At 36.0% G+C, this 27755-nt stretch overlaps 2 protein-coding genes across 9 annotated transcripts in view; one reads left to right on the top strand and one right to left on the bottom strand.

The window, feature by feature from the left end:
• LOC116295577 (uncharacterized) overlaps positions 1 to 3242 on the bottom strand; it is a 63746-nt gene extending 60504 nt beyond the window's left edge. For 3 of the 4 annotated variants that reach the window (XM_089039708.1, XM_089039709.1, XM_089039711.1), the window contains exon 1: positions 829 to 982. In XM_089039708.1, coding sequence (XP_088895834.1) covers positions 829 to 967 — 139 coding nt within the window. In that variant the 5' untranslated portion in view covers positions 968 to 982. Of the gene's footprint in view, positions 1 to 828; positions 983 to 3067 lie in introns of those variants that run through there. The other variant, XM_089039710.1, reaches the window with a different exon arrangement.
• Positions 190 to 27318, top strand: LOC116295579 (uncharacterized). 5 transcript variants are annotated; one of them, XM_089039715.1, is made up of 5 exons: positions 190 to 385; positions 6748 to 6928; positions 23783 to 23870; positions 24988 to 25337; positions 25425 to 27318. In XM_089039715.1, exons 4-5 carry the CDS (start codon positions 24999 to 25001, stop codon positions 26238 to 26240), a joined length of 1155 nt encoding a protein of 384 aa, XP_088895841.1. In that variant the 5' UTR covers positions 190 to 385; positions 6748 to 6928; positions 23783 to 23870; positions 24988 to 24998; the 3' UTR covers positions 26241 to 27318. The 5 variants fall into 5 exon arrangements, with proteins under 5 accessions (XP_088895841.1, XP_031559288.2, XP_031559291.2 ...); XM_031703428.2 differs by having other exon boundaries at positions 24916 to 25337; XM_031703431.2 differs by lacking the exon at positions 23783 to 23870.
• Positions 27319 to 27755: the final 437 nt, after the last annotated feature.

Below are 27755 nucleotides of genomic sequence, written 5' to 3'. Positions count from 1 at the left end.
TTCAATGGATAACAACAATACTAGTTTTAAGCAAAAACGTTTCTCTCTACTTTGTAAAAACATAAAACTTCAATTTGTGAATTATATAGCTATTTTATATTCAAGTGAAAGAACATGACTATAGAGTACAAACAGTATAAGTGTGTAACATAAATACCACTAAATACTTATTAACTATGCTAATCCTATTTTTTGTGCTGTGCCTATGGGCACAGTACATTTGTTTTTGTTGAGTTAGGTATGATCGGAATTTAGTGTTACGAATGCCATTGGTGGTCCTCGTCATGATTGACATTGGTGAAACACGAGGTGAAAATGCATGTTGAGATCTGTAAGATCGGGACACGGAGGAGGTGAAAGAGGTTGAACATATGTGGTTTTCGTGGTAAGAGTGCCTTAATCCAACTAACTTTAAACTTAATTTGGTAGTTCTAAGCAGATAATTAGAAACTGGAGCTAAATTAGAAACTTTAAGTGCGATTTTTGTTTTTTGATACAACTCGAATTAGTTACGTAAACAAAAGATTGTAAATGGACAGGCCAGGAATTTATACTGCGTCATTGATGTAAAATAGTACTCGCACGAGTTTTATATTATTTTATTAGCAAGAAAAATGATATTAGGTTTGATTAGCAAAACATATTTATTTCTAGTCGAATATTTTCATGACAAAAACGTATTTCATGCCGTAAGCTTGAATGGGGGCGGGCAAGGAATTTCTACTGCGTCATTGATCTAAAATAGTACTATTGGTATTTACTAAAACAAGGAACGACCTAAAACCACCTGAAACGACCTGAAACGACCTGAAACCATCTTGAAAGTACCTGAAAACAGCCAAAACATTGAATTTCCATCGAGTTTGTCGTCCATTTTGTACATTTTATTGACTGTTATCGATCGATCGAGTGTTTGTTTTCCTTGGAAGGGATGTACTTCATGGTAGAATGTCATATAGTCGCTCATACGTATAGTCTCCCATAGAAGTGTTCCACACTTATACCTCACTTTTCCCTTGCTATGATTACCTGTTCCTAGCTATGATCAACCGTCCCTACCTATGACCAACTGTTCCTAGCTATGATCAACTGTCACTAGCTATGATCAACTATCCCTTAGCTATGATCAACTATCCCTAGCTATTTTCAACTATCTCTTGCTATTTTCAACTGCTCCTAGCTGTCATCAACTTTCCCTAGCTATTTTCAACTATCCCTAGCTGTCATAAACTGTCCCTAGCTATGATTACAATTTGAACATTTTTTTTACTTTAACGTGTAAATTTGTTTAACTTAACATTGGCGTATCTAGGGGGCTCAGGGGTGCCTGTGATCCCATTTTCAAAGCCAAAGATAAATCATCTGACCGTTGATGCAGTATGTGATATGATGTCATAGTGTAAATTTGGTATGTTGTGACCCCCACGCCCACGCCCCCCCCCCCCCCCCCCCCCCATATGACAGATCCTGGATAAGCCCCTCCTTAACGTAATTCAGCCATGTTGCCTGCAAGTTTTTAAGTTCATTAAACTATATAAGTGGAAGTTAATCTATATATAGTCACAGCAAACCATTAGTAGAGAATGGTGAAAATAGCTAGGGATATTTGATCATAGCTAGTGACAGTTGATCATAGCTAGGAACAGTTGATCATAGGTAGGGACGGCTGATCATAGCTAGGAACAGGTAATCGTAGCGAGGGAGAGGTGAGGTATAAGTGTGGAATACTTCTATGGGAGAGTATACGTAGCGACTATATGACATTCTACCATGAAAAACACCCCTTCCAAGGAAAACAAACACTCGATCGATCGATAAAAGTCAATAAAATACACAAACTGGACGACAAACTCGATGGAGATTCAATGTTTTGGCTGGTTTCAGGTGCTTTCAGGTCGTTTCAGGTCGTTTCAGGTCGTTTCAGGTCGTTTCAGGTCGTTTCAGGTCGTTTCAGGTCGTTTCAGGTCGTTTCAGGTCGTTTCAGGTCGTTTCAGGTCGTTTCAGGTCGTTTCAGGTCGTTTCAGGTCGTTTCAGGTCGTTTCAGGTCGTTTCAGGTCGTTTCAGGTCGTTTCAGGTCGTTTCAGGTCGTTTTAGGTGGTTTCAGGCCGTTCCTTGTTTTAGTAACAGTACCCGCACGAGTTATATGTTATTGTATTAACTAAAGTAATCATTTTTGTTTTGGTTAGCTAAACGTATCTATTTCTAGTCGAATATTTTTATGAAAAAGGGATTTTCATGCCGAAACCTTCAACGAGTGGGTGGACGAGGAATTTACTGCGTCATAATTTACATAAAAGAGTACTCACACGAGTTTTATATTAGTTTATTTATAGTTCCTTTCACGGTTTCCGACGCCATATTGTTTGGGCAGAAGTGTAGGGAAAGAGATACGTTTTTCGCAATATTTCCATTCTGAGGTTACCCTGCGAGCAAAGTCTCCTTTACCTTCCCCCGAGTGAGAGAAAGGAAAGAGTCTTCTTCCCTTTCTCTGACTCGGGGGAAGGTAAAGGAGACTCTGCTCGCATGACCTCCTCACTACATGTAGGTGACGCAGAACTCTCATTTCAAATCTACTTAAATATGACTAAATGTAGTAGGCCAATAATAAAAGACATAAACAGTGAGATAAGATACGATCAAGAAAGGGCAAAAAAAAGAAGAAGAAGAAATTAAAAAGAATAAGTGAGGATAAATAATAAAGTAGAATCTGAGAAGAAGAAGTTGTCCAGTTGGTAAAACAAAAATTGAAACAAGTGTCACAGTGGAGAATTGCAAAAGTGTTCACAAGTCTACACAAAGAGAGAAGAATAAAAATGAAAACAGATAAATATCATTCAGAAGAATCGATATTCATTGAAAACTTTTCCATGAGGCAGTGACTACCAAAACAGGACATTAATGTCACAAAATAGACCAAAAATGTTGCGGGAAATTGAAATTGGAAAACCTATTAATCAACATACATTATTATTAATAGAAAATCAGTATTACATGGATATAAAGGTGAAGTAGTTTTAACTTTTAGCTTTATTTTAAAAATTAAATAAGAAACTTAAACGGTACTCACCCACACTTTGAGCGTTATTGGTAACAAGATGACAACATAGGAGAACCAATCCAAAAATTGCCTGCAGGATCATTCTGAAACTGAGGATAAGAAAATACGTTAAAAGGCTGTTGCTGATGATGATAGGGGTGATACGTCCATGTCGATGGTGGAAGTATCCATAACGCTTTAAAAAAAATGTTTAAAAAAGTTAGCAACAATTAGCTGTATTTCACAACTTCTGTATATATTAGAGTTCTAAAGCAAAGAGCTTATTAATATACCACTACGAAAATAGAATCTTCCGAATGTAGTGCCAGATAGTAATTACTTTGGAAGAAGCCTATAAGCCTCTTCGGTCTGGATAAAAGGAATTCTTAATACCACAGAAAATAAACAGCGAACTATGAGAATCGGATCGGCACCTTTATGACAGTGGGGTTGTAGATGTTTTTTATCATTATAATTTCTTACTATTACTAATATATTTTCTGCTCATTTCCATATTAATTGTTAGAACGATGAACGCTATACTATTGTTTTCCCCACGAGATTAAACGTTTTCTTGCGTTCTACTTTTGTCTAGCTTTTCGTTCTTCTAGTTCTTTTCCAGTTCCATACTGCTCATTTTTATTATGTTCACCTTTTCTACTTCTCTTGGTCTAATAACTGGTTTAAAAATAAAGAATAAAAAATGGCATCATTTAGCAGCAGCCAAAATCATGACTTGTCCAATTTATCATATAAAGTATGTTTGTGTTTTTGCTTGTGTTTGTGTTTTTTATTTTAAGCTCCAGTTAGAACATTTATCACAAATAGGGTTTTTGCCACAATATTATAAATTTTGGAAAGCATGTTTTTAATTTTTAAAGACAAAAAGTCCAATCCATTTACTTCGAAACCGAGTTGTTTAGAACATTTACATTTGGCCATGACCATATAGTTTTGCAGGTGATAATTTTTCATAAGTAGCTATATATAGACATTTTAATATCTCTAAAAAGTTATTATGATATTGATTACTTTCCATCATTCGGGTCTGGGCTATATTACATTGTGTCATTAGTCTACTACTGTGAGCTGCTAAAAAACTAATAATAACAAATCTCATGACTGAGCTGACTAAACACTCAAGGGCGGATCCAGGGGGGCAAGGGGGGCTGAAGCACACCCCCCCCCCCCCCTTCAGGAGAGAAAAACCATGCTTTTTTATATTGTTTTTGTTGTATTGACGGAAGAAACTCAATTAGCCCCCCAAAGAAAAAAAAAATTCCATTAGCCCCCCCCCCCCCCCCCTAAACTTTTTGGCTGGATCCGCCCTTGACACTTAGTCGTACCTAATAGTAATAAGCACCTACAAAACTCTTAGTTGTAACATCCATTTTTCACGGGTGCACAAAGCCTGTGCCTACTTCGTAAAACTCACTTTTACGAACAACACACATTTTGCTATTCATTTAGTCGAAAAAAGTATTCATATTCGCCTACTGTAGAATCAATAAGGCGAATTTAAATCGACAACCAAGGACGAAGAGCGGACATTTAAACACGCGCAATTAATTGACAATCATTGACACCAATCGAAAATCCTTAACATCATCTGACAATCATAAGGTAAAAAGAGACTTTCAATAAGACATTAGCATAGAGAGGCACAGCTAATTGCGTCAAGAACAATCATTCATTGCGTAGCAGCATTCGATAATCGCGAATCGATAAACATTTGTGTAATAATGACAATCAATGAAGGGAAACAAATTTCAAAACTGCTTTATTACTTTAAGGCTATTATCCTTGGATTGCTTCATGATTAATGCATCTTGGTAAGTACGTCTGCATAAACCTGAACAACTGTTCACATTTGGCGACAGTTATGGCATCAATATTCCTCTTCAGTAAAATACGCAGATGATTATAGAAAATCTCGCGCGCTGATTGGTCAAGAAACTTACACTATCACACGATAATCACCTCGAACGAAAATCCAAAATGGCAGCCAGCAGCTTTGTTGCTGTTACCGGAAACAAAATGCCTTTTATCTTTTTTTCTTTCTTTTTTCTTTCTTTTTTTTTTTATTTTTTTAATTTTTTTTTATTATTTTTATTTTCTCTTTTCTTTTTTTAAAAGAATCACCTGTGTATTTATACTAAAGCAATTATATATTTGCCTCAGGCTCAGTGATTATTGGGGAACATTTACCTCGCCGCTCGAAGACTCGTCTCTGGTAAAATATTCCCCGATAATCACTTCGCCTTCGGCGAATAATTGTTAAGTAGTGCTTGGAGTAATAACTGCGTGCGGTATGCATCTAAAAAGCGGAGATATTATTCATGCTCAGTCATGGTCTAAAAAAACAGTCGCAAACCCAGCTGTTTAAATCCCTCTATAGAAACTTCCACAATAGATCGCTTGGATCCAACTGTTTTTGACGTTTTCAACTCTTTGAATCCCGCCGCCTTAATTGGCAATATTGATATGTCATGATCAAGGTCCGACCTAAATGGCCATGAGTTCAATTTCGTTTTTTTCTTTTTTAATAATAAAGGATGACAAAAAAAAAACGACGATTGTATTCGAATAAAAGATAGGAAAAGCTTAAATTTCAAGCATTATCTAATATCGAGTACAATCCAGGTACTTTTAGCAACAATTAGCTGTATTACAAAACTTCTACATATCTTGGAGTTCTAAAACAAAGAGCTAATTACTACCGCTACAAAACCAGAATCTCTTGATTCAAATGTAATGCACATTGCGCAATTCATGTTCCTTCGCGTTAGTCAAGTTATTCTTGGTGTTATATTTCTCAATTGGCACGGTTTTCTTTGTTATTCGCGAGGCTTTATTTCATTATAAATGCAAAGTTAATATACAGTTAGTTATTAACCCGGTTACTTTAGAGAGTTTTAGATTGACTTTTTTTCTTCCCGCAAACGGCAAACGTGACCACTTTTTCATCGTTTTCCTGTGTTTTACTTTACCTCTTGCAAACTTTCATATCACAAAAAAAAATGCTTTTCTTTTTCTACCACTTGGATTCTTTTGCGATTCCTTTTCAGTCATTTAAAAGAATTTTTCACTGATCAACTGACGTTACACGTTTGCCGTGAACGGCTATATAAAACTCTCTAATAATTATATATAGACTTCGAATTTATAATGAGCAACATTTGATAGAAAACCTTCTCAATTGATAAATAAAATACTTAATTACCTCGAACCTGCGGCCTCGGGATGTATATGGCTTATTGCCTCTATTCTCGGTAATTAACTCTTACTTATAGAATGTATATTTGCGTTATTGATTCTATAATTGGCTAAAATGAATGTCTTTTTTCGCCTAAATGAACAGCAAAAAGGTTTATTTTGAAAAAAGCACAGAAGCTAGCCTTATCGATCTGGAAAAAACGAATTCTTAATACCACAGAAAATAAATAATCGGAATCGGATCGGCACCTTTATGACGTTGGGGTTGTAGATGTTTTTTATCATTATAATTTCTTGCTATTAATAATATATTTCCTGCTCATTTCCATATTAATTGTTGGAACGATGAACGCTATACTATTGTTTTTTCTGCCAGATTAAACTTTTCGCGGATTTTACTTTTGTCTTCTCGTTCTTCTAGTTCTTTTCCAGCTCCATACTGCTCATTTTCAGTATGTTCACCGATTAATGTCCCTTTTCTACTTATCTGATAGCTTAGTGGCGACTGTCACTATGGCCATGGTCAGCGGTCGAGGAGGAGTAAGATGGCGTCTCGAAAGCTCCCATCAATTAGGATTAAAGTACCTCTCTTGACTATTAACAGCGGGGATCTGTAAATATCGACCATAGGTGTGCAAAATGAAAAAGTCGAAAATTCTCAAACTTTGCCAGAAGGTAAGTCTCGATGACCTATTTCATGTAAAAATAGAGAAATTACTATAACTGAGTTTAATGCGCGACAATTTGGTATGCTTGAACCTGCATGATATTTAAAAAAATATTTTCTCGAATTTCCAATTTTTAAATTATAATTTGTTCAAAAAAGTGGATTTCTATGGATAGTACAACGCGTCCGCTTTCAGAAAATGCAAAAACATTTTTGGGATACTTAAACTACAAATTTCTAGAGCCCGAAACGCAAATGTCCTAAAGGTCAAAAATTCAGCCTAGATACGATAGCGTGACTCAATGATGCAAGGATCATATTGTCATTTGCCGAAAATAAAAATTATTTTATCCATTTTTCTTTATTAATCTGGCTAGTTAAATTCAAAACCACAGATGTAAATAAACTCAATTTCGCACTATAGTTATAAAGAACGCGTCTTATAAGAATATTATCTGAAATATTCGACTCCTAGACTGATTCCATAAGTCGTAGTTTTCGCTCCTTTGTGGGTTGTGGCCACTCCACTAGCGACTTATCACTTTTACTAATTTTCTGCGCATATTTAATCAGCCGGAAGCGAAATTCCCTCTAAGCCGTTAAAAAGTTTTTATGTTATTAGCGTTTCCACACTTTCTTTTTAACATGGTAAGAATTTATTGAGGTTACAAATGTCGGAGTGTCTAGATACCCGGCACCATGGGAACCAATTTCAAAATACTACACGGCCGGGAGTTTTTGATTTCTAAAAACGACCTGAAACGACCTGAAACCATCTTGAAACGACCTGAAACCAGCCAAAACATTGAATCTCCATCGAGTTTGTCGTCCAGTTTGTGTATTTTATTGACTTTTATCGATCGATCAAGTGTTTGTTTTCCTTGGAAGGGATGTATTTCATGGTAGAATGTCATATAGTCGCTACGTATACTCTCCCATAGAAGTATTCCACACTTATACCTCACCTCTCCCTCGCTACGATTACCTGTTCCTAGCTATGATCAACCGTCCCTACCTATGATCAACTGTTCCTAGCTATGATCAACTGTCACTTGCTATGATCAACTATCCCTAGCTATTTTCACCATTCTCTACTAATGGTTTCCTGTACCTATATATAGATTAACTTCCCCTTATATAGTTTAATGAACTTAAAAACTTGCAGGCAACATGGCTGAATTACGTTAAGGAGGGGCTTATCCAGGATCTGTCATGTGGGGGGGGGGGGGGGGTGGGGGGGTGGGGGGGGGTGGGCGTGGGGGTCACAACATACCAAATTGTCACTATAACATCATATCACATACTGCATCAACGGTCAGATGATTTATCTTTGGCTTTGAAAATGGGATCACAGGCACCCCTGAGCCCCCTAGATACGCCAATGTTAAGTTAAACAAATTTACACGTTAAAGTAAAAAAAATGTTCAAATTGTAATCATAGCTAGGGACAGTTTATGACAGCTAGGGATAGTTGAAAATAGCTAGGGAAAGTTGATGACAGCTAGGAGCAGTTGAAAATAGCAAGAGATAGTTGAAAATAGCTAGGGATAGTTGATCATAGCTAAGGGATAGTTGATCATAGCTAGTGACAGTTGATCATAGCTAGGAACAGTTGGTCATAGGTAGGGACGGTTGATCATAGCTAGGAACAGGTAATCATAGCAAGGGAAAAGTGAGGTATAAGTGTGGAACACTTCTATGGGAGACTATACGTATGAGCGACTATATGACATTCTACCATGAAGTACATCCCTTCCAAGGAAAACAAACACTCGATCGATCGATAACAGTCAATAAAATACACAAACTGGACGACAAACTCGATGGAGATTCAATGTTTTGGCTGTTTTCAGGTGCTTTCAAGATGGTTTCAGGTCGTTTCAGGTCGTTTCAGGTCGTTTCAGGTGGTTTTAGGTCGTTCCTTGTTTTAGTAAATACCAATAGTACTATTTTAGATCAATGACGCAGTAGAAATTCCTTGCCCGCCCCCATTCAAGCTTACGGCATGAAATACGTTTTTGTCATGAAAATATTCGACTAGAAATAAATGTGTTTTGCTAATCAAATCTAATATCATTTTTCTTGCTAATAAAATAATATAAAACTCGTGCGAGTACTATTTTACATCAATGACGCAGTATAAATTCCTGGCCTGTCCATTTACAATCTTTTGTTTACGTAACTAATTCGAGTTGTATCAAAAATCGCACTTAAAGTTTCTAATTTAGCTCCAGTTTCTAATTATCTGCTTAGAACTACCAAATTAAGTTTAAAGTAAGTTGGATTAAGGCACTCTTACCACGAAAACCTACGGAGCCCGATTAGTGCCATGCAAATTTCGTGATTGTTTTTACTTTTCTCGACTTTTTTCACGACTTTTTTCTCGACTTTTTTCTCGACTTTTTTCTCGACTTTTTTCTCGACTTTTTTCTCGACTTTTTTCTCGACTTTTTTGACCGCTTACTAGCTGGTATTGCAGGCTCCGTTGTTTAAGGAATACAAACATGACTCATGTTTCGTAACGTTGCCTTCAACCGAAACACTTTTATTCTTAACTCAATATTCATTGTACGACGTACTTTATCGTTTACTGTACCATTGCTACCTACCTTTCTACGATACATATCCATGAGTATACTCATATAAGTCTCGTACGCTCAACTCGTTCCAATCACCCACTGCCTTAATATTTATTTATTTATTTTATGCTATTTATTTATCTTTTCTTTTTCATCATTTTTCTTAAAATCAATCACTTTTCACATACGTAACCCCCACCACCACCATCTCCCGTGCTTGAGTCCGAATACCTGTGTCAAACTTAGTGTAGTTGGGTTTTTAATACCTAATAATAAATAATGTAAATATAATAATAATAATAATAATAATAATAATAATAATAATAATAATAATAGTTTATTATTTGTATTGCGCAATTTAACATGTTAATATGATCAACTACGCATTACATATAGGTACACTAAAATACAAGGCATAAAATCTCTAAAAAAAACTACAAAAAGAGTATATAAAAGATTTAATAACTAAGGTCCAGTTTAGACGTCGAATCCCGCACGCGCCGAATCCAATGCAGACAAACCAAACATTAGTTTGTCCATCTGCACTAGACCCGGCACGCGCGAAATTCCACGTCCAAACCGGGGCCAACACGTTAAAACAAATGGGAAACTAATTTGTAAATATTAAGTAAAAGGAAATCTAATTAAGAGCTAGTCTAAAAAGGTGGGTCTTTAACAACGTCTTGAATCTATTATAATGTCTCTCGTTACGTATCTCTTGAGGTAAATTGTTCCATAACTTCAGAGCAGCCGCCGAAAAAGCACGGTCTCCTAGTGTCTTTTTGGTCAAAAATCTTGGCGGCTGCAAAAGCAAACCTTTAGAAGACCTAAGATTATAAGAATTGTTATCCTTAATGCTAACCAGTTCACATATATATCTTGGGGCAAGCCCATAAATTGCTTTAAAAGTAAATAAGATAACTTTAAAATCTATCCTAAATTTAACTTATATTGTAAATAATGTAAATATTGATAATACATGTATACTACACGTATTTTTGACCTGTGTTTTACCCCATACAGAACTTGCATTTGCAGCTCGCCATATTGTCCATGCTCTCAGCATAGAATGAGCCTGCTCTAATGTTGTTCAGCGGTCAAAAAAAGTCGAGAAAAAAGTCGAGAAAAAAGTCGAGAAAAAAGTCGAGAAAAAAGTCGAGAAAAAGTCGAGAAAAAGTCGAGAAAAAGTCGAGAAAAAAGTCGAGAAAAAAGTCGAGAAAAAAGTCGAGAAAAAAGTCGAGAAAAAAGTCGAGAAAAAAGTCGAGAAAAAAGTCGAGAAAAAAGTCGTAAAAAGTAAAAACAATCACGAAATTTGCATGCCACCGAATCGGGCTCCGTAAAAACCACATATGTTCAACCTCTTTCACCTCCTCCGTGTCCCGATCTTACAGATCTCAACATGCATTTTCACCTTGTGTTTCACCAATGTCAATCATGACGAGGTCCACCAATGGCATTCGTAACACTAAATTCCGATCATACCTAACTCAACAAAAACAAATGTACTGTGCCCATAGGCACAGCACAAAAAAACGGAAAAAGATAGAAGCTTGAAGACGTTTAAGGTAAATTTTAAAAATTTTTTCATAAGTCAATACATTTTCTGTAAGACCAAAACTCTTGACGTACACACAAAAATAACTTGGAATAAACTGATAATCAGTATTTTACAGATAAAAGCAGGTATAGTATAAATTCAATTAAGTAACCTTTCAATTTGGGACAGTGTTTTGATTGGTTACCGCCCAAAGACGCAATACATTATAAGGATTTGAAAGTAGAGAATTTAAAATAGTCTGGATTCCGGATTCCAAGGGTCCGAATTCTGTATTCCAATCAAGGGTCTGGATAGTTGGGGCGAGCCTTACAATCGTAGTCACCTTTGTTCATACTTATTGAAAATTCCAAACAATCACTAGTTCAAATAAAAGCTTCTAAGGATTCTTTACGAAATGACTGTGATATCTTTGGAACATTGTACAATAATGTGTGAAAGAATCTATACTTGTTGTCATAGAAAAAAATACAGGTTTCGTTTGGCTTTAATTTTCTCTGTGAAGCAATGTTGATTTTACAAGTGTTTGTCTAGACGATCTGCTGATTTGTGAGGTATGGCACCGCAGAAATTTTACGACATATTAGTGTAATTGACCCTCGTATCATGTCTATGCTCAGAAAACAACAAAAGCGAAAATATATAGATATTTTATCGTTAGCAGAAACGCTTGACTATTCTAAATAAAGTAAGAATACTTTCAATGAGCAAAGATGTGTTTATTTGACGATTTTTTTTTCAAAGATCAAAAACTCACGGGTATCTAGTATTTTGATATTGGTTCCCATGGTGCCGGGTATCTAGACACTTCGTACAAATGTAGCGTTGAACAATTTGCAAAAAATCAATAATAAACTTGCTTCCATCCGTTGAGAAGATAAAATCGATCTAGGCAATATAAATACTATCTAAAGAACAATAAGACTGTATAAATTCTATGGAATAAAGTGTGTTGATAGCTCAAAGCGGCCAGCATGCCGTCATGCAGAGATGCTGACCTCCTATACTTTTCTTTTATGCGGTCGGTTTTCTTTCACTGTAAGATCTTTTTGTCTCTTACAAACAACAGCTGACAAAATGCAAGTAATGATTAATGTGAACTTATTACTGTTTTCATGAGAGCAGTCAAAGGAAATTCGCCCATCCTCGACTGACTTCATGCAACCTTCAGTTATTCGAATGAAATATCTGAAACATTCAGCCAAAAACCAAAAACAAAAGTATTTTCCAAATCCCGTTGCAAAACAACAATTTCTTCATTCTAGAACTTGGTCAATCTCTTGTTCTGAAATAATTTCTATCTTATCCTTTATGGACTGATTGAATGAGACAATCAAAATGGCGGCAAAACAAACCAGACCTAACTCTTGAACAGCAAGGGATTTTGCTCAATAGAACGCCTTCATGATTGGCTAAAGTTTTTCGAAACATGCAACAAGCGATGTGATTACGCCGACTTGGGTACCGAATGGAAGAAAGAAGCACAAATGGAAAATCAGAATATGCGAAAATTATTTGTTTAGGCATAAACATATATTAATCTCCCATTTACCTTGGAAAATATTTTGAAACATTAAAGTAGTTCTACTTGCAAGATGGAAAACCTTCGTCGACTGCCCAGTCTATATCGAGTAATCCAGTACAGCTCGAAAGCTGAATTTTCATTGCTCCCTAAGTACAGTACCGCTTTTGTAAGGTTAGGATTAGTGCTATTGTTTTGATGACTAATCTATTGTTTTTTAATCCAATCATGTAACTCGTTCCGAGCGGTACATACATACATACATACATACATACAACATACATACAACACAACATACATACATACAACATAAACATACATACAGACATCACAGACATACATAACAACATACAAACAACATACAAGATACATACAACATAAAGACACATACAACAACAACATACAACATACATCATAATACAATACAAACATACAACATCAATACAGACATACAGCTACAACCAAGACATACATACAACTACATACATACATAAGACATCAGACATACATCATACAACACATACAACAACTACAGACATACATACATACATACATACATACATACATACATACATACATACATACATACATACATACATACATACATACATACATACATACATACATACATACATACATACATACATACATACATACATACATACATACATACATACATACATACATACATACATACATACATACATACATACATACATACATACATACATACATACATACATACATACATACATACATACATACATACATACATACATACATACATACATACATACATACATACATACATACATACATACATACAGACAGACATACATACATACATACATACATACATACATACAGACATACATACATACATACAGACATACAGACATACATACATACATACATACATACATACATACATACATACATACAGACATACATACATACATACATACATACACATACATACATACATACATACATACAGACATACATACATACATACATACATACATACATACATACATACATACAGTATACAGACAGACATAACAATACATAACATACCATACAACATACATACAGACATACATACAGACATACATACAGACATACATACATACATACATACATACATACATACAGACATACATACAGACAGACAGACATACTAGTACATCCATACATACAGACATACATACATACATACATACATACATACATACCTACAGTACATAATACATACATACAGAACATACAGACATACATACATACATAACATACATAGACATACATACATACATACATACATACATACATACATACATGCATACATACATACATACATTCCGAGCGGTACGGGCTGGCTCTCTAGATTGGAAAGCGTTACACAAAGGTAACCCAATATGTAGGATGTGAGCGTTTCACAAAGGTTAAAGTGCTTATAAGCCTTTGCATAATATTTTCCGAATTGATTCTTTGGATAGTGAATATTTGATTGTGAAAATATTTCGTCATTTGAATGTCGGGTCTTTGAGATACGAAGGTTTATTATTTCCAATATGTTAATGACTATGACGTAACATAAGGGATCATTTAATATACAACACTGCACTCGTTCTGGAATACAGTATTTTAAAAGCATCACTCTTTTACTCGTGACTTACGTAAAGGTTCTTACGAATTTGTTTTCAAAAAATGTCCAGCGTTCAATATTAAAAGTTGCCACAAAATAACTCAAATCCCTTATGTTACGTCATAGTCATTAACATATTGGAAATATAAACCTTCGTATCTCAAAGACCCGACGTTCAAATGACGAATTCTTTCCACAATCAACTATTCACTATTTAAAGAATCAATTCTGAATGAAATATTGTGTAAAGGCTTATAAGCACTTTAATGATGAATTATGTTTAATATAGCGCCCTTTTTAGTGCAATTAACAAGCATGACAGATGATTAGTATGAGTTGTAGGCACAGAGGGTGGTCACTCATCGGGCAGAATCCTATTGTTCTATGCGACATGTACTTTGCCAGGGTTTCTTTAAGTCCTCAGTGGTTCTTTTACGTCCCTCCGGTATTAATTAGTATTGATGAAGTGTGGAGAGATGGAACCAACATTTAAAGTGGTCATCCGAGCCAACTAAAAGTCTAACCATTTTCAGATGTAATTACAAAGGAAACACTATTTCCTCAAAAGCGGATGGGGAGCAAAAAAATTCAGCGTTAGGCGATTCCAGAGGATGATCCGGGTATATCACATCATGCATTGCGAGTGAGATATTACATTTTCCATGCATTTTAAACACAAAAATTAATATAGTCGCCTTCACAGTTCCCTGCGCCATCTTGAAAGTTAGCCGTGCCTTTGCATCGAAGCGAGACAAACGGTGAGCATGCAAAGTTAGGGACCTTTTTTAAGCTCAACGTTCGTCTCGCTTCGATGCAAAGGCACGGCTAACTTTCAAGATGGCGCAGGGAACTGTGAAGGGGACTATTGAACTTAAGATGGTAAATTGTACTAAGAATCTGGGGCAACGGCAGTGATGAACAACAAATCAGGCTTCTTAGGGCACAAAGGCGTTCTTCTTGAGCTACTTGACTCTGACTACTCTACTCCTTCTGTTCAATTGTTCCAGAAACTAAGCTGAATCCCTAACTCCGACTTTATTACTGATGAGAAAAAATTATTTCTGTTTAAATAAAATGAACTGATCATAACAAGAAATCTTCAATTAACAGCGGTATCATTGCACATGCTCGCGCGGAGCTCGCCGTAAAACTGTACATTTTAACATTATCTATTTTCTGAATCCTTCAAGACATTTAGAGATACTTCTCAAAGCATTGGAGTGTTTTAGAGGTCTTTTAGGTTCAGTAACGATCCTACAACTGGCTTCTTTATACTTGCCAATTTAGTCGAACATGTCTTCATTAAATGCTAAAGCAATACCTTAGTATTGATATTATTAGTAGCGGAAGTATAATTACGAAAAACTGGCATAAACCGGTTGAAAACAAATAAAATAACATGAAATAATGAGCACGCAAAGGCACTTGGGATAACCCTGGTTTGCGACTAGAAATCGAACTCCGCTAGAGCCTAACTAGAAAACTCCCCAGTTTATTTAGCTCTATGCATAATTTAAAAGTATTGTAAAATATTAATAATTACTTGATAATTATTTTGATGCAATGGTAACTCATGTTGTTCGGATCATTAATTGTAAATTATAGTGCGAAAATTAATTGAGTTGAGTTGAATTAAGTTGAGTTGTATCCCCCTCTGAGGCAAATCTAACCGCTGGCTATGCAAGACAAAAACCAGATATGGTCTCGATATGTATGCTTCCACGGAAATCCTTAAACTATGGATTTTCAGAATGTATATTTCCTGGTGGGCGTGCCTCCTTTGCGCACGCCTAAATCCACCCATAGTGGTTCTTCATTCAGCATATCGCAGAAAACAGGCAGAGACAATCATCTTAGCAATGAAGATCAGAACACAACATCCAATCCATGATGAAAAGATACACGGACGATGACATAGCTTTTCTAGAGAGTCTCAATGTAATCCAATTAGATTGCAACATATTCACGTCAGTATATAGTTCAGAAACTCACAAACCCTTGGCTCGTCATAAGGACTCTGTTTCGAGAACAGTAATCATTTTATCGACATCTGCAAATTGCTACAGGGTAGAAAATGAGTACAAAGACTGATACGGACGCATAACAATCTAATCGTCCGTGAAATTATTAAAAACAAAGCACCCGAAAGATCTATTAGATGAATAGAAGAAAAAGGGTGTGGTGTATATGTTTGCGTGCGCGCGGTAACTGTAATGTAAAGTTTATCGGAGAGACAGGCAGACCAGAAAGAAAGAACTGTGATACAATGCTAAGGTGGCAAAACACATCAGTCCACATCAATAACAATAACTACAGCATCGTATGGAGGGAAGCCATTCACTTAGAAGATATTCAAACTCTGCCAGGAGACTGGAAACAAGGCTTATCCGGAAAGAGTGCAATATTGTACCCGGAGTCATCCAGAACCTTCCTGCTTTGTAGTCATCGCCTTATAGTAAGACGTTTCACCGCCGCCAGCCCATTGTTCAAAAAACCGCAAGACTCTGGACTCGAGATTCGAAAGAGTGGGGCACGATGTGAGGGAGATGGGCAAAGAATGAAATATTGTTCGTCGTTCATAATTCGAAATACACAACAGACCAAGTCCTATTTTTTTCGAAGGACAGCTGCAAAAACATGGCAAGCTAGGAGTTATGTAAATTCGTGAAATTGACGTCCGAAGCAAAGATGGCGGATACAATATAGAATTTTGTTTGATTATCTTTCTTTCATATGGGTAGCTGAGGTGATGGATGCATGTACCGTCCATAGCTATAATAATGATGACAGACGAGATAAAGAACATATATCATGCATCAAGCCTCGCCACAGGGAGCCCGGCTTTAGAACTTGTACATGAATAAAAAAAATCAATAAGTACTTTATTGGGTTTCCTGTGTTTAGAATTTGTTCATGAATTTAAAAAATCAGTAAGGCCTTTATTGGGTTTCCTGTGTTGAGACTTGAAACAAGACGCTGATACGATGAATTTCCGGTAATCGTACTAACCAATAACTTGATAGCAGATTAACGTAACGTATCAGTGTAACGCACGTCCTAGTAAATGGTACCACTTACAAGAGAGTACGTTACACTAATACGTTAAATTTGAATTATAAGCTGCTCTCGAGTTACTTACATTAATCTGCTATCACGTTACGTTAATCTGCTATCAAGTTACTGGTTAGTACGATTACCGGAAATTCAACGTATCAGCGTCTTGTTTCAAATCTCAACACAGGAAACCCAATAAAGCACTTACTGATTTTTTTTATTCATGAACAAATTCTAAACACAGGAAACCCAATAAAGCACTTATTGATTTTTTTTATTCATGTACAAATTCTAAAGCCGGGCTCCCTGTGGCCTCGCATATCTATATGACCTCTGGACCCCCCATAATGTCCTACTGTTCTAGATGGCCGCCGTATCGCCGTATCTGGTTCAGTCACCTGTTAAAAATATTGATATGAATCGCCCAAAATCCACAATCACACATGTGTAAAACCCAATCCGTCTGTCCTGGCGCCCTTGTTTTGACAGCTTTATTCACGCGGGGTTGGACAAAAACGTCCAGTCGGGTCCCACGTGCGGGTGATTTTGTCATTAAAACCCAGGTCACCACGGTCGATGATCCAAAACGTCCTTCCTTCGTATTCTAACTGCCATTTTATGATGGATTTTGAGCTTTTTCTTCTGGCTGCTGACCTCTGTAAGTAGACTTTTTCGGACTTCGTAAAATTGGAAATTTATCCCTTCAAAGCCCTGCGGAGTTAGAAAGCCGGGGAACGCGATTTAATGTCGAAAAATTTTGCTCCGATCATGAGTGGGTCGACTCGATTTAGGGTCAGGAGTCTCCTTCCTTGTTTTATATAGAGAGGAAAAGAATTTTTTTTTTTTAATCGCTAAAATGGCTCGAAATCACTACTAAAGAACTAGGATGACGTATAAAACACTTCATGTGAGTAAATATTAGCTTTCATTTATTTTATCTTTTATTTATTTTTTTATTTTTTTATTTTTTCGTTATATTACATTCAGCTCTCAAAGATTGTATAGGCTTCCTGTGGTAGCAATTCACTTTTTTCGTGAACTCTCAATAAGCCTGAAGCGAGATAGCGTTTTACCCCCGTCTCTAGACCATAATCCTTTTCACATTGCTTTTGTTCTTTAATTATGACTATTGTTCCTGTATTCTCTAAGGAATCACAAATTTTGTTATGATGAAAGAATTTTAAAAACTATTATGGTATAGAGTCGGGGGTAAAACGTCATCTCGCTTCAGGCTTATTTTGCTAATTTCACGATCTCGCAAAAGTGTTAAAATAATTAAAACAAGACCCTGGTGGCAGGGTGCACTGGGATACCTGGAGAACCTGGTTTCAACATGCATGGAGTATTTAGTTGGTTGAGCATCCAAAAATACTGATAAAGAAGATATTGCATGACATTGAAATACTAGTGATGTGATTGCTGGAAAGGTTGCGCATCTAGAGAAGTAATGTTAGAAATTTACACTTTTGGGGTCTCTGTATTGTGATTTATTGATATTTTTGATGTAATAATATAGATGCAAAAATTTCTCACTTCTGATTGGTTGAGAGCAGTGCTGTTTTCCTGAAACACCAGTGAAAAAATGTGAAACACCAGTGCAAAAATGTGAAACACCAGTGCAAAAATGTGAAACACCAGTGCAAAAATGTGAAACACTTTTCAGTGATTGGTTGAAAAGACAAAAGAAACTAGCCAATTCAAACTAGCCAATCAGATCACAGCAGTTGTCATAACAACAGAACAGCCTTCCCTCTCTGGAAGTTCTCAGAAAATTCAACATGGCGGATTTTCATCTTAAAAATGGATTCAAAAATGCTAAAAAAGTCAAGCTTCATCAGTTGAAAACCAGCAAAAAAGGTTGAGAATGGCAAAAGGAGGACTCGCTGCTCGCGAAAGTTGAAGCGAGTAGAGAGACGTTGAAACTTGATGTTGAAACTTCAAGAGCTTTTGCCTAATTTATCCGTAAAGAGGTACATGATACTTCTGTACAAAAAAACAGCTTATTCAACTTTACTTTGAGTGTTTAGGAATTGAAAAAAAAAGGATATTTGAAGATTTATGTAAGTTTTGCAGAATTTCTTCGCAATATGCTTACTTGTTTTCTCAAAAAATGTCAAATATTTGAAGTCTTGAAGACGAAAAAAATGACTTCTAAAAAAACATGTTTTTCTTTTTTAAAGATCAAAAGTAATCTTTGTTATTCATATTTATAATATAAATACCAATGAAATATCTATTTTTCTCTATTTAGAAACATTGATATCTTCACACGTGAAAATAACACCATTGCGATGGCTATTCAAAAATACACGGAAAGAATTGCCTGAAAAAGCCAAAACATAGTTCATTGATAATTATATAATAAACAGAATATTACATGGCTGCTTGGAGATACGAATTTTATCTTCTCGTGTTGAAAATCTCTGAAGAGTGAGCGTAGCGAACGAGTGAGAGATTTTCAACACGAGAAGATAAAATTCGTATCTCCAAGCGGCCATGTAATATCCTCTATTTCTTTCCTGTTTTGTAAATAAAAGATTGTTTTGTAAACCGATTTTAACAAAAACAAACGAGTTCTTCGCTTCGTGCATTTTTTTTAAACACTTCTTTTTTCTATCTAATTTTGGTTCGAAACTTTTGACTTCAGTCGCCATATTTGAAAAAACAACTCACTTTAAACCACGATTTTATCGTATTTTAAACCTCGAACTCCACAAAAAAAAAAACTTGATCAAAATGATCCCTACGATGGGGGGTTTATGTATTTAAAACTCTTTTGGCTTTTCCTCCAAGACTTCTATGAGCGAAATTTTCGTGCAGAAAATTTTTCGCTTGCAGAAAATGTTCTGCTATATTCTGACAAGGTTATTACCTGCGTAGGACTCGGGCGAGAACGAATTTCGACCTTACTACTCTCCCGCACAGGATATCGATTAATTTTGTAACGTGTACACTACCCACCACAAGCCACCCCACAGGGCTAATTTCGTTCTTGGAAATTCCTTCCACAAAGCTCTCTATGGTCGACATTTTTTTGCTTTATTGGTTGGCTTTACTTTGAAAAATGGACAAAATCAGGACAAAATTTCTGCATCATCATGAAAGCTGGTAAGCAAAAACTTTTATGCTTTTCGTTTTAGAAGTCCTGATGTAAATAAAAACATTTTAATGAATGAATTATCAGTTCAGCTAACATCAGTTTGGTTTCGTTGTTTATAGCGCCTGTTAAAAAAATTAATGATTCAATAGTTGAGTAATCAAGTTCTGGAACGACTTATATCTTATGTCCAGCTTATTTTCTGTTTTGCTGCTAACAAAGTAAGCATATCTATTTTATTACTTTCGTTGCGGTAAAAATACTCTATACAAAAACGTAAAACTCTTAATATGGATAACCAAAAGATCGTTAAGTTAAAGCCAGAGCATCGATTTCGTTCCTTTGTGAGTAGACTTTGAAGCCGAAACAGTTAATATAAATATATAAATATAGGCTATAAGAATATCTATATTGTCAATTTCAAGAGAATAACGAGTCATGCTGAATGAATTTGTTTATACTATCGCTTATCGTAATTCTGACTCTTGAAAACCTGTTCTCCTTATTGATCTTCGCTTGTTCGTCCAGAAAACACTGCTCCAGTAGACGAATCATAGATAGTTAACCAAATCAAGCTATTGCCCATGAAATTCATTGAAAATTTTCAAAAATAATCGCTTCGAAATCATCGCTATCTCCTCGAATTGAAATACTTGTTAATTACGAAATTGATAAATTGATATTTCTAGTTCGGCTGTCTTGAATATCGGCGGTCAACGAAATAGAGCATGCGTAGAGACAAACCTTTGGCACGTGATCTGCTAGCTTCGCCCTCTCATAATCACTAAACAACATAGTGACACTGACTGACATCTGGCACGTGATAATTGATTGGACTATGCATGTGAATCCCATAGCAGATGCCCGTAAAGTCTCTTGGGTTAGTTTGTGAAGTCGACTGGGTAGTATTGCGCGACTTTGTCTTGAAAAAAACAACTAAAAATAGTACTGTTTGATTTTCGGACTTAATAGGCTAAACACTTTAAAAATCTTAAAATAAAATGCACTGTAAGAATCTAAGATAATCAAAGCACATCACATGAAAAATTCGTTTAAATTGACGCAGTAGTTTTGCGAAGCAAGCGAAAACAGAATTGTCCAAAATTCGCTTTTAATTAGTTTGGTTCCACATTAAAGAAGCCAACTTTCATGTGCACTATCAATTATTTTAATTTCTAACGGGATGTGTTGGTGTGTGTGTGTGTGTGTGTGTGTGTGTGTGTGTGTGTGTGTGTGTGTGTGTGTGTGTGTAGATACAATTAAAAAGTAATCCATAGTAATAATTAATTGTATTTGGTTGCCTTCTCCACGTACTGTTGCGAGACAATTGATTTTTTTCCTAATGACAAGCTCAAAAACTACGTGAGGTCAACAAACTATAGGAGGTCAAACAATAGGCTATTCAAACGTCGTTCAACTGACGTCATTTGCATTGATCATAGGTTAATTCAGTACACCTAAAGCCAAGGTGATCTCTATCGTATCCCGCAAAGACATTCAAACTTGAGTGGGAAGGTAGCAGGTTTCTTAGGCCGTAAAGCATTCACGCGAGTTGATTTGTTTAGACAATGTACAAGATCTTAGAATGATACAAGATCTTTCTCATGAAAAAAGCCTTTGCCACCTATAAGATCATGTCTAAACCAATATATCTGGATGTTTTTGATAGTTTACTGGGATGAGACTCAAAAAGATATAATCAGGAATGTGGATTTTGTCGTCATGGTAAAGCAATTTTCCGAGATAGTGGCTTTACTTCAAGGTTTAGCTATTTTCACTAGAAGATGATATTCATTTACGAAAAGAGCTAATTTTTAATGGCAAAACTTTATGTCATATTTTATTTTTCCTGATTTTACATGAAAACGAGGCTCTACACACATGACGGCAAGATCCTATAAATTTCATCCCTAGCTCTTATCTTGCTTTTTGAGCTTTCTTCCTAAACTATTAAAAACATCCATCCAAATATGTTGAACTGGAAATGATCTTTTAGGAGATATAAGAGAGTTTAAGATTCTCGTTTACGTCAAACGTGAAACATCAGTTGACCATTAAAAAATTCTTTAAAATAAGTGAAAAGGAATCGCAAAAATCTCCAAGTAGTAGATAAACAAAAGAATACTTGTCTTTGTCGAGAAGGTTTACAAAAGGTAAAGTGAAATGTAGGGGAACGATGAAAACGTGGTCACGTTTGCCGTTTGCGGGAAAACAAAAAAGGGAATCTTAAGCTGCCTATAGCGGATGTTTTTACGATAAATATATTCTAATCCAAAAAAGAATAATCTCGCGTGAATGCGGAGGTATATTATTCTTTCGTTACCTATTAGTATTCAATCAATTTGAACTGAAAAACCTCTCGCTGGGTTCGTTTCGGAGGGGGTGTATTTCATTTCCCCTTGAATGAAATTTTAAAGATACCGGCTCCATGTTTGATTTAACAGATCAAAAACAGTTTTCCGTGTTTGATACTCTGATCGAAACACACGGGATGTTGGGAGAACACGAGAGGAGCGTAGGAAACCACGACGCGTAGCGGAGTGGTTTCCAGCTTCTCGAGTGTTCTCCCAACATCCCAAGTGTTTTGATCAGAGTATCAAACACAGAAAACTGTTTTTGATTTGTTTTATAAAATAACAAACGCGCGAAAAGATCGAAAAAAAGCAAAGTCTAAGTAAATTCTCCCTACGTGCCGTTTTATTCAAACTGACCAATGAGCGCGCAAGATAGATTAAAAATGACGGTAGAGTGTTTTGATACTCTCATCAAACATGGTTTTCGACCAATCCTAGCGCGCGTAGTATACCAATTATTTTATAAATGATAATATATGGATGTTGCTATAGGGAATCTTACTAGATAATTCAATTATAAAATAATTGGGATACTACGCGCGCCAAGATTGGTCGAAAACCATGTTTGATGAGAGTATCAAAACACGCTATCGTCATTTTTAATCTATCGCGCGCGCTCATTGGTCAGTTTGAATAAGACGGCACGTAGGGAGAATTTACTTAGACTTTGCTTTTTTTCGATCTTTTCGCGCGTTTGTTATTTTATAAAACAAATCAAAAACAGTTTTCTGTGTTTGATACTCTGATCAAAACACTTGGGATGTTGGGAGAACACTCGAGAAGCTGGAAACCACTCCGCTACGCGTCGTGGTTTCCTACGCTCCTCTCGTGTTCTCCCAACATCCCGCGTGTTTTGATCAGAGTATCAAACACGGAAAACTGTTTTTGATCTGTTAAACAAAGAACTCAAGTCAGAGTTCACAAGTTTTTGTAATGAGAAAAATAGCAAAGCTCACGTTCCGCTTTTTCTTTTGATTCATTTATTTATCTTTTCATTTTTTTCATTTTTTCACGGTGTAAAATTTACCCTTTTATCATTACTGTACCGTTGAACAGTGAGCTTGACTTGGACAATCGAACGGATGATATAGCAGTCGCTATTCAGAAACAGCTTTTCTTAAAGAACGTACCTCCTTAAAAACTGGTAAGCTTAAGCACTTATTTTGATTACTTTTTTAATTCCTTTTTAAAATTTGTTTGAATATTGCAACCGTTTTTTACTTGGATTTTTACTTTTTATTCCTATGGTTGTACCCCGAATAGGTGATTTTGAAAAGATTTTAATATCTGGACATATTCATGATTGAGTAGAAGAACTGAACAAAGCAAAAAATTAAAGGATTCATGCCATATATGATTTTAAACGAAATTTATAAACTTTTTAGATTTTACCAGAGCGTGTGAGCGAGCGAGACCAAGAGAGAGAATAAGGCATTTTATTTATTTATTTTTTTTTTCAGTAATATTGCCATACTTCTCTTATATTTCCAAAAAAAACTATTCAGTGTATCAAACGTAAATGTAATGGAGTTAATAAAGAGCAATAGAGGCAGGTGATACGATAAGAGAAGAAGAAGAAAGATAAATTAATTTTTTTAAAGGTAAAAAAGAGAGAGATTTAAATAGAGATAAAAGAGGTCTGCCTCGCCTGTTCTAAAATTATTTTTCCTTGAAAGATCCAGATGTTTTCTAAAACAAAAACAAAGAAAATCGGTAGCGTAAAACAAGTTTGAAAATGTGTTCTTCATTAGAATAAAATTTGGGCAACTTATGCTTTGAATTTCTCCAAGGATTATTAATAGTTTAAGAAGTCATATCGAGCACTTGAAAGATTGTTTGATCCTCTATCCAAACACCTTGAAGTGAGTTAAAGTGACTTGTCTTCGCCTCAATTTTTTCAACTCAATTCTCTGGTGGCATATGTTCGTTACCATTTTGAATTATCGAGTGAATTCCAATAGCATCATATAAATATAGTTTCTAGTAATCATTTTCAACTGAATACAAGGATTTAAAAATAAACGTTCATTCAACTTATGAAATATGAGTTTTATTTATTCGTTCAATGCTTTTTATGGCAATTTTTGACGTTTGCCGTTAGGTATGTTTGACGTTTCCCTGTAATGGATTTTACAATTTACGCTATGACTCATTCATGTATTTGATATATCACTTCATTTGCTTTTTAGTTAGACATTGGTGAAGTCCTTGATAAAACCATCTTCCAGGGACCATTTTTAAAGTCCTCCTCATTTTTACAGGATTTGGAAAAATGAAGTTATCGTCACACGTAATAATCACGCTGTTATCATGCGTCACCCACGTGATCGGTGAGTTCCAATGTCAAGGCACCTGCTATTCGGGATCTTTCCCAAAGAACAACCAAGTCATCAAGGGAAAACATCTCAGAGGATACTCCTACAAGAACATTACCACTAATGTTCCACGCACGTGCTTCTCGTCCTGTATCAATGATTGTCGTTGTAAGTCGTTCCAGATGAAAGATGTCAGGTGTGAGTTGCTGGATGAGGACAAGACTTCCAAGGCAGCAGACTTTGTAGATGAGACAGGATACGTGTACTATGACGTACAGCAGACATTTTTTAAAGAGGTTAATCTCTCGATACCTTTAGTTTTTTGAACGTATTTTTTAATTCATAATTCAATAAAAAATTAAATGAATATTCATTCGTTGCAGAAATCCCACATGGTTCACCCTGCGGGTGTGTGCTATAATGGTTGCTGTAGAAGTCAGCCTTGTATGAACGGAGGAACCTGTGTAGAACACTGTGAGAAGCCAAAAGTCAAGTTCAGCTGCAAGTGCCAAAAAAATTATTTTGGAAAAATCTGTGAAAATAAAAATGGCTATTCCTGCATTGATGTTCTTAGGACATCTCTCTTCCACGGTATCCTGCCAGCCAATGGGATATATAACATCATTCATAAAGATACCGAAGACATCCTTCCAATATATTGCACCTTTGTTGGTTTCCATCAAGCATGGACCCTCATCGAATCTTTTGCTTTTGGCAATAAAGATATTTTCGAGAAAAAAGTCTTCTTTCAAAACTATCCAGTAAACGAATTTAAACCAAACTGGAACAAGTATCGCCTGTCGCTAAGCAACATGCAGTACATTCGAGCCAATGCCATACTATACAGAGCGACTTGTCAGTTCCCTCTAAGGAATATTTCTCTCACACCCGACTTCCTTCTTGGTAACCTTAATGACTACGATCCTTTTGATGCCGTGGACACGATAGGAGTGTGTATCAAAGTGGCTTATGTCAATATCAAAGGAGAGGAGTGCAATAACTGCACGGTTCCCGCTTTTCAGAAGAAATACAATCATCACCTTCATCTGGATTTCCGTGTCCCAGAATGCGAGTTTGCACCAGGGAAACAGAAGCGATTTGAGGATAATTTTGGTTATTATGTAGTAACAAGCCCAGGTTCGTTATGTACTGCCACAATGAATTCGACCACACAGTGGTGGTTAGGAGAACAGCTATAGGGTGACCACACAGCACATCTAGTGACCTTGGGATATAGGAACTTGTTACTATGGTAACACTAACCCAGTATCCAAATACACTGCAACACAACAGTCTACCACACAGTGGTGGTTAGGAGAACAGCAATAGGGTGACCACACAGCACATCAACTGACCTTGGGATATTTGAAATTGTTACTATGGTAGAACTATTCAAGTATGCAAATGCACTGCGGCACAATATGTACAGTGTACCACACAGTTGTAGTTAAGAGAACAGCTATAGGGTGACCACACAGCACATTATATGCTTCCCAATCTAAAAAAAAAAATCTTAGTTAAATAATGTCAGCGTACCGGAAATAATGCCGCGAAATATCCAGCTTACATTTAAAAAAACTTCTATATTGTTGTGACGTTTTGATGATCCATCAAATTTACATTTCCCATAATGCATTTCGAGTTTCCATGCATCCAGCAATAAAACCTTCACCAGCCTTTATTGAAATGGCTGTGTTTAGGAACTCGTGCACATCATCCCCTGTCTTGGCCTTCTGACCAGCAAATATAACCTCTAGGTATCCCAAGAGGAAACATTGCGCACATGACAGCAATACTGCATGGGAGGAAGTGTTCATATACTATTTGTTACAGTGTTATGCATGAAATGCTTTTTCATAACAAATTTTTCAGTAGACATAAATTATCTATCTGAAGAAATGTCAGTCGATGAGCCAGACAACTGAAAGTACAGGGAGCCCAATTAGATACAAGTGAAAGGCGGGGGAAAAAGTCGGGGATACAATTGACTTCACTCATTTTTAGTTTATTGGCGGTTAATATCTAGATCTTTGTCCTTCGTAACGCAAATTCATCTTTCAATTTGATCTGTGCTGAAGTATAATTATCTAAAGTAAACGCATCGAGAATGGCAATTCTTGGAGAACAGTGATCACCGTGTGAGGTAGCCCACCTTGAAACTCAATAAAGAGAGTTATTATTGGTAGTCGAGCTTAACTTTATTTTTATTGATAATTTTTTATATTATTGTCAAGTTTAGTTGGCAAATTCAAATTACCATACGCATTTATTGAGAGATCAAGATATACGTCAATCAAGACGTTTCCATGACATTCCATAGGCACGTGCCCTTGAAAACATTGTTTTTCCTACAATTTTATATGGCAACGATATCCATCCGAAACCCAACTGATTTGTCGCGACGGAAAATTGTACGTTTTTGTGCGTGTGGTTGAGATGCGCTGTAATTGTAAAAATGAGAACAAATCATAACAAAAGAACTGAAGTTTGTTCAAATTTTTGCGGATTTTGATTTCATGATGAGAGCACAGAGTAGCCAACAGCAAAGTGGATCTTATTACAGGAGAAGAGTTCTGAATAAGTCACCGTCAACTGTCCGTCTGTAGGTAATTGGTTGTCCATGACAAAATAAAAAGTTATAGGAAATGGAGAGTTGTCAAAACCAGATGCGTTTCCAATATAAGAACAAAATCACGACAAACCCACAAACTGAG

The sequence above is a fragment of the Actinia tenebrosa genome, unplaced genomic scaffold, assembly GCF_029948245.1.
Source record: "Actinia tenebrosa isolate PJP-AT-01 unplaced genomic scaffold, QUT_ActTen_1.0 PGA_scaffold7__59_contigs__length_16204524, whole genome shotgun sequence".
Lineage (NCBI taxonomy): Eukaryota > Metazoa > Cnidaria > Anthozoa > Actiniaria > Actiniidae > Actinia > Actinia tenebrosa.
The sequence above is the reverse complement of the archived record's forward strand: the minus strand, read 5'-3'. Positions and strand labels throughout refer to the sequence as shown.

Bases quoted from the DNA above. Each gene is read 5' to 3' on its own strand.
- LOC116295579 (XM_031703431.2), top strand. From the start codon at position 24,999: ATGAAGTTATCGTCACACGTAATAATCACGCTGTTATCATGCGTCACC. The intron at 25,338-25,424 runs GTTAATCTCTCG...CATTCGTTGCAG, and splicing joins AGCAGACATTTTTTAAAGAG to AAATCCCACATGGTTCACCC.